This window comes from Elephantulus edwardii, unplaced genomic scaffold (genome assembly GCF_000299155.1).
Source record: "Elephantulus edwardii isolate Elephantulus edwardi_28Jun2011 unplaced genomic scaffold, EleEdw1.0 scaffold00025, whole genome shotgun sequence".
In the NCBI taxonomy this organism is placed as follows: domain Eukaryota; kingdom Metazoa; phylum Chordata; class Mammalia; order Macroscelidea; family Macroscelididae; genus Elephantulus; species Elephantulus edwardii.
The window spans coordinates 13,685,630-13,693,653 of record NW_006399775.1 but is presented as its reverse complement, the minus strand read 5'-3'; the positions used below and the strand labels follow the sequence as shown (position 1 = coordinate 13,693,653).

At 39.6% G+C, this 8,024-nt stretch overlaps 1 protein-coding gene across 1 annotated transcript in view; it reads right to left on the bottom strand.

The window, feature by feature from the left end:
* Window positions 1-5,697: 5,697 nt before the first annotated feature.
* RPS7 (ribosomal protein S7) overlaps window positions 5,698-8,024 on the bottom strand; it is a 12,432-nt gene continuing 10,105 nt past the window's right edge. Inside the window, exons 6-7 of the mRNA XM_006882854.1 lie at window positions 6,605-6,755; window positions 5,698-5,793 (exon numbers count right to left, since the gene is read on the bottom strand). Coding sequence (XP_006882916.1) covers window positions 5,716-5,793; window positions 6,605-6,755 — 229 coding nt within the window. The 3' untranslated portion in view covers window positions 5,698-5,715. The remainder of the gene's footprint in view (window positions 5,794-6,604; window positions 6,756-8,024) is intronic.

Sequence of the window (8,024 nt, the reverse complement as noted above, 5' to 3'; positions counted from 1 at the left end):
TCCTTCCCCACCCAGGGGTCAGATGGCACAATCTGGGGACTGAGAAGCTCACCCTGAGGGCCACAACGGCTCACCCCGAGCTGGGGGTCCCGGGCAGAGGGCCGCATCGGCTAGATTTATCTTTTGACAGAAAGTTTACTAAAGAAACTGTGGTGTCAGCAGCATCTCAGTATCTTACTCCTCAAAAGATGTTATACTCATTGTCAAGAGAAATTTTTGAGTCTGTACTTCCAACAAAGTTATACTTATGTACGATAGTATTAACAGTATGCATATTATAAAAATATGATCAGAAATTAAGTATCTGATAAACAGATAAAATTTTACACTTTAATTTGCACTAATTTTAGGTAAAGCAATGACTGACTCATTGAGCTTTTTAAATCTTAGCCTAATACCTTGTGTTATAATACAAAGTTGATTGTGTCATACGCATTGCCATCAAGTTGATTGTGACTCATACAGACCCTATAGGATGGAACAGAACCGCCCATACATTTCCAAGGCTATAAATCTTTGTGGGCAAAGTCTAAGTCATTGCTATCGAGCTGAAATTAATTTCTAGCTGGCCCTTCAGAAGGTTTTCAAAGGCTGCTCATCTTTTTCCTGTGAAATGGCTGGTAGTTTTGAACAGCCAGAGGTGTGGCCTTTTGAGCTGTGTTGCTACACAGCTCTCGACCAGAGACTGGCTGGTGGGTTCCTACTGGCTGGATTTCTCTTAGTGGCCATGTTTAACACTGTACCAGGGATTGAGAAGCCAAGGAAAAGGGAGAGGCTTACCTGCAGGCATAACTGAAACGAGACTGTTCTGAGTCCTTGAACCCCAGAAAGTGCCAGGGAGAGATCATTTTAATAATTAGCAAAAGGTTGGGTAAGAAGTATGTCTAGCCTCTCCTTCATAGGAATCTGCTTTAAAATGTTGGTACTGGGGGGAGGGGTTTGTGCGGGAAGAAGGGTGCAACAATGAATGAATGGAATTCCAAAATCTCTGTAGATGTTCATCGAAATGAAAAATAAACAAACTAAATTTTAAAAAAAAATGATGATACTGCTTCTCCTGTCTTGTGGCTGGGGAACAGGCTCCTTTGTCAAGCTATTCTTACAATATGACAAAACAGAGATGAAGCCTACAGCAACAAGCAAAGTTTTATCCTGAGATGAGCTAGGTAAATTTACAGATCATCCCCAACATAAATTAAGCTGGACTAAGTAAATCCACTCATGCATCTGAACTGCTGGAGGGTTAGCTAGGGGTCGGTTCTGACTCTATGGTACATAATAACAAGAAAAATTCCAACCAGAGAAACTAGCTGTTACTGTGAAAATGGGAGCATGATCACAGCAGGGGCTACCATTTCAAGTTAAGAATGGTACAACATATGGCACTAAGGCTGCTTTACTGGGTTTTCAATGACTAATTTTTCAGAAATAATAGTGCTAGGTCTTCTTTCCTAGCTATTCCTTGTTGTTGTTAGGTGCCATTGAGTCAAGTACAACTCAGCGACCCTGTAAACAACAGATCTGAATCCTGTCCTATCCTGTGCATTCCTCAATAACTCTGATCTACTTCAGCCCATTGCTGCATTGTGTCTATTCAGTTTGATACGGATATTCCTTTCACTGTTCCTTCACCTTTCAAAGTATGACATCCTATTCCAGGAATAGTGTCTCTGAGCAACAAAGTATGAGAGACAAAGCTTTGCCATCCTTGACTCCAAGAAGCACTGTGGCTGCACCTTTTCCAAGACTTACTTGTTCATTCTTCCAGCAGTCTATGGAGTGAGTATTCAGTACTCTTTTCCAATACCACAGCTCAAAGGCATCAATTCTTCCATCATCCTTAATTCACATAGCAAGTAACTTAAAAGACCATGGCCTGAATCTGATGAACCTTAGTTTTCAAACTGACATAATTACTCTTCACTATTTTAGAGAAATCTCTGACATCAGACTTGCCCAAAGAAATACATCTCCTTATATCCTGACCAATGGTACTAAATGGACTCAAACCAGCCTTTCAATGAGCAGTTGATCATATTAATAGTAGCACTCTGGATACCATTAAAAGAACTAGAGCTCCAATAAATTGCTAAGTAATGTCAATAAATCAAGTATGAGTATTATGCAGTACACCTAATCTGGCTTCATGCAATTGTTACTTGAGCTACTAATTCAAAACCAATATTCTTAATAAAGTGCTGCAATGCTTTGGAAAAAAAAAAAAAAAGAACTAGAGCTGACAGTGGGATTGAGAAAGACGTGAGAACACTATAAAATGTAAAAAAAAAAAAAGCTCATCTTATTACAGAAGAAACTGATACAAGTATTGTCCAAATGCTACTTCAGAATCCTAAATTCAGAGCCATCTCATCTAATGCTTTCATTTCAAAGGTTGGAGAACCAAGAATTGAGTATGTCGTCCATTTCAATCTTATACAGTTGTTGTTACCCTATATGACTCATAGCAACCCTATGAATAGATTCAAACACTCCCATCTTGTGCCATCTTCATCATTTGACATACTTGACCTCACTGCTTAAGTTACTGTGACAATCCGTATTGTTGTCTTCCTTTTCCTGATCCTCCACCTTTTCAAGCATGATGTCCCTCTCCAAGAAAAAGCCACTGCTAGTAACATGTCCAAAGTGTGATACAAAGCATTGTCATCTTTGCCTTTTGGGAAATCAAGACAAATTGCACTGGAAAATTCTGCTGTCAGAGACTTCTCCAGAGACGAAGGTGCATCTGATCATGGTCATTGTTGTTGTGTACCATCGAATCTGATTGGTAAGATTGGCCCTCCTCCAGCAGAGCTTCTGGTGGATTCAAACCTTGGGCCTTTGTGATTGCAGTGTAGCTTTTTGCCACTAAGCCACCAGAACTCCCTGATCATGGTCTTTGCAATTACTTGCATACATCAGAAAGCTAGACAATGACTAAGGATAACAGAAAAATTGATGCCTTTAAATTGTGACACTGGAAGAGTCGTTAACATACACCAAGAACCACCAAGAAAACAAACAAGTCTGTCTTGGAGAGGATGAAGCCAAGTCTCTCCTTAGAGGCTAAGATTTTGAAGCTCTGTCTCACTTACTATGGCTACGTGGCCATGAGGGACCAGTCCTTAGAGAAGGACATCATGCTTGGAAGGCAGGAGAGGAAGACCCTGGATCAGATGAACTGATACAATTACCGGGGCAATGGAGGTGTGTCAGAGTCAGTGAGACTGGCTCAGGACAGGGCAAGCTTCAGAGCTGTTTACAGAGGTCACTGAGTTGCAGGTGACTTAGTGGAACATTAACAGGCTGCACTATCTCTAGCACATTGCTCTCTTGGCAGTCCATGAGAAAGTCACTACTCTTTCCCAACATCACAGCTCAAAGGCATCAATTTTTCTGTCATCCTTATTCATCACAGATCTCAGATGCATAGCAAGTAATGGAAAAGGCATGTCCGGAATCAGGAGCTCCTTAGTCTTCAAACTGACATCATTGCTCCTCAGTCATTTGGAGAGGTTCATGACAGAGAACTTGACCCATGCAATACATACCCTAATCTCCTAAGTAGTGGTACTAAGTTTGACTGTGGATCCAAGTAAGATGAAATAGCTGACAACTTTTCTTCTATCATGATGTTCCTTATTAGTTCAGTGGTTAGGATTATTGTCTTGATGTTACAACGGAATTCATATTGAAGGCTGGCTGTAGTCTTTGATCTTCTACAGCAACTGCTTCATCATCCTCACTTTCCACAAGTGAGGTTTTTGTCACCTGCATAATCCATGTTGATGAGTCTTCCTCTGATCCTGATGGCAAAATCACTAAGTCCAACTTCCTGATTCACTTAGCATGTAGATTAAATCACCTGCATAATCCATGTTGAGTCTTCCTCAAATTCTTCATTAAGTCCTACTTGATTCACTTAACAGATAGATTGAATAGGTATGGAGAAACAGTACATCCCTGACATACCATATTTCCTGATATGCAGCATTCCCTTGCTCTTGTTCACACAACAGCTCTAGGTCTACAGGTTTCATATGAAATTAACTGTTCTGAGACACAAATCCTTCTCAACAGTGTTATGATCCACACTGACAAATGCCTTTTGCATAGTGAATAAAAACATTCTTCTGTTAAACATTCTTATTTCAGCCAGGATTAATCTACAATGATGGCAGATGGATTATACAGTAAACACGCTGGTTTATAGAGTAAAACCTGCAAAAGCTGGAATGTGTAGCAGATCTAAAGGAAAGAACAAAAGTTTTACTCCCCCAATTAGAACAAGCAGTAAAAGTGGTAAAACTGCATGCACCCTCTCATGGGCAGAATAGGCTAAAAAAACAAAACAAAAAACCCGGTAGACTAATTGAGTTGTGGCTGTCAAATGTTTTACTGTACATTAAAGTGTACTAATTGGTTTTATACTTTTCTGGAAAAACAAAATGTTCTTCCTCCTCCCTATTTATTCAATCTGTATGCTGACCAGATCCTTTGAAAAGATGTACTGTATGAATAATCAGATTGGAGATTCCTCAGCAACCTACATGACACACACAACCTTGCTTGCAGAAAGTCTCAAAGACTAATCCTCAATATGAATTGCTAAGAAGACAAAAATCCTCACTACTGGACCAAAAGGTAACGGAATCATGGTGAAGAAAATTTTGTCAACAATTCCAGTTTGTCTTAAAGGGTTAAGTGTAGTAGAGGCAGGATGATAAACCATTTGTCTCTACTTTGGCCATGTTGCCAACAGGGACCAGAAAGGAAAAACACACAAAGCTAATGTACCATCATGAAAGTGAGAGGAAAGCCCTCCAGGAGATGGAGATGGACATAGTAACTACAATGGGCATGTCAGTTATCAGACTTGTGAAGATGGTGCAGAACAAGTCAAGGGTTGTTGAGCTGTACATTAAGTTTCTGTAATTATTCTTGGCCTACTCTGGGTAATCGGAGCTTGTGCTCCGATATAACATAGAGTGTTCTGGACCACTAACCCTAAATAGTAGAAATTAACAAGCTGCTTTGCAGAGTAAGATGGCTGGTTTCCTTTACCCTTGGAAATCTGACAGGGTGCTGATATGACTTTACCATATAACTTGTTTGATATAGCTCTACTTCAACAATAAGCACTGACCTTTCAAGTGTATCTTGAATACACTGTTAATATAAATATAGCATAACTTGGTTTGAGCCATCCCTAGAATCTTCACCTCATATGCTCTATTCTTTACACCATTTCTGAGCAAATATTTTTGCCTATTATCTGTACTTCAGAGTTGTTGGGTACCATTAATCACGTCAGTTCCAACTCATAGCAGTCCTTTGTGTCTCCCTGTTGCAACCAGAACCACTGGATCTCACAGACATTGTATTGCCAATCATGAAGTCTTCCAGGTCATGATATATTTTTAGGTTAAACCTGACCAATTTGGCTGTATTTGACCATGTCTTCTTATAGCTAAATATATTACAAAAATCAGCGGGAACAAATATTCCTCAGGTGTTTCGTATTTTGTGGTATAAACTATAGGCCCTCTGTCCAAAATCTTCATGTCTGCGCATCTTCCGCAACATAGCATTTTATTTGTTTGAAGGAACCTGTTAGTTATGTACACAGCTATGTGGACTTGTGTTCCTGGGATTGTGAAAAACATTTCTCAAACAAAAAATTCTCTGAACAATACCTTTATTTAATCATTTTGTTTATAACTGAAACTCTGGGAATTCAAAATTAACATCCTTTCCTGTGAGCTTCTTATACACACCAGAGAACGTTTCAACCTGCAAGATAAGAACAAAATAACTCATTACAAAGTATTTTTATGCATATTCATCTAAGGCATATATATACACTCAGGAGATTGTGCCCTGTATGGTTTTTCTCCTCAGCAACCAGGTACTGAGAAGATAAGGAATATACAGGACCATGCCCTCACCAGCCTGAAGACCGGGGACAAGCTCAATCTCCAATGTTGTGTAACAGGATTATACACCATTACACCAGAGTGCTGTGCTCCTTTTATGCCACATGGACAAAGCCACTGGGCAATCATGCTAACAGTGGCTGTCCACATTGGTTATATCAGGTCTTAACCAAGTGATGTCTTCCTAGATCCTATTGTTGTTGAATTATGTGCTGTCGAGTGGCTTGTGACTCATAGCGACGCTATGTTCAACAGCCCTAAACTCTGCTCTGTCCTGTGCCAATCGCATCATCTCGGATACACCCATCCCGATTACCCCAGTCAATCAATCCACCTCATAGAGGGCCTTCCCCTCCTGTGCTGTCCCTCTACCCTACCAAGCATGATGTCCCTCTCCAAGGACCGGTCCCTCCTTACAACATCTCCAAAGTATGTCAGAGGAAACCTCAGAATCCGTGCCTCCAAGGAGTAGCTTGGTTTAATCCTCTCCAAGATGAATCTGTTTTCCTGGCAGTCCATGACACCCTCAATACTCTTCTCTAGCACCACAGCTCAAAGGCATCAATTCTCCTTCTATCCTCCTTAGCTAACCTCTATTACCTAATCTTACAATTTTAAATACTAAGTAGAATAGAGACAAATGGCTTACTAATTTTTTGTAACATTACCTTATGTTCGACGTTGTTCTGCTGTGCTTTGTCCAAATGGACCTTTATAAGCCGGCTGCCATCCAGTTTTACACGGATTCTCTTGCCCACAATTTCACTGGGAAAGACCAAGTCTTCAAGGATTGCATCATGCACAGCTGTCAGAGTGCGGCTAAAAAAAAAATAAAGTTGTCCAATCATGAATGTAAATATTCTAGCAGGTTTCACTACTACAAAGTCTTCAAGAGTGTTCACTGGTCTCCCAAAAACCGGCTAAGGAAATACTCCAGGATCTACAGATGGCATTCTTTCCCCCGCTCTAGAATTCCCACCATGGATCTGATCGTCTCCTTTCATAGCACATTCCCCACACTGCACTCTATTGATCCACGTACCAAGTAGACTGTTAACTCCCATCATGCTGCAATTATTCCTTTTAAATCCATTCCCATTCAAAAAAACTGCTAACAGAATTTATACCTTTCTCTGATACACCAAAATCAAGCCTATCTCTCCTTGCCTGGCTAACAAATGCATTTCAAATTTTTGGCTATCTTACATACATGATACTGAAAATAAAGAATTATTTTTTACACTAACTTCTGAAGTAGTTACCTTGTTATTATTTGCCTAGGTCTTATTCAACGAACAGTAAAATCATAAAACACTTAATGTGAAAGAAATCACATGCCAAAGTCTTTCAGAAAGCAAATTAAGGCCGCTATCTCAATTACTAGTGACTCATTATCTAGAGCTCTGGTGGTCTACTGACAAGGAGTTGCACTATCAATCCAAAAGTAGACATCTTGAATCTACTTCTCTCCTATGGAGAGTTAATCTCCTGAGTGATTTATAGCCTCTGAAAACTCAGGGGACATTCTTAAAGCAGTTAAGAATGCACAAAGATAACAGCACCAATTTTCATCATGAACAAGAGCCAAAAGGTATCATTAAAATGTCCATTAATATAACTAGATAAAAAATGCTGTATTAAACACAACAGTTATCAGATAATAGAGGAGAAATGGATGGAGCCCCAAAACATTGTTAAATGAAGTCAATCAAAAAAGGAAAAGCTCACAAATGACCTTAAACTTTATAGCCACAAACCAAGAGATCAAGCATTTCAAAGGAAAAATAATTTAAACACTGTTAACAGTCACCATAAGCTAAAGAAAGGTCCCATCTGTAAAGACAACTAAACAGAACTGAGATTAAAACAAACCTGAAGGCAGAACAATAGATCAAAGAATCACGGAATCACTGTGACCTATCTCTATCATACACATCTTAGTGTGATGGAGAAAAGCTCTGGTTACAGATAGAGCTGATCACAAAGAAAACAGTTATTACATGAGAAAATATGTGAAATACTGTCTGGAGGGAAAATAAAGATTGTTACGTTTAAGAGTCAGTTGAAGGGGAGCTCTGGTGGCCTAGT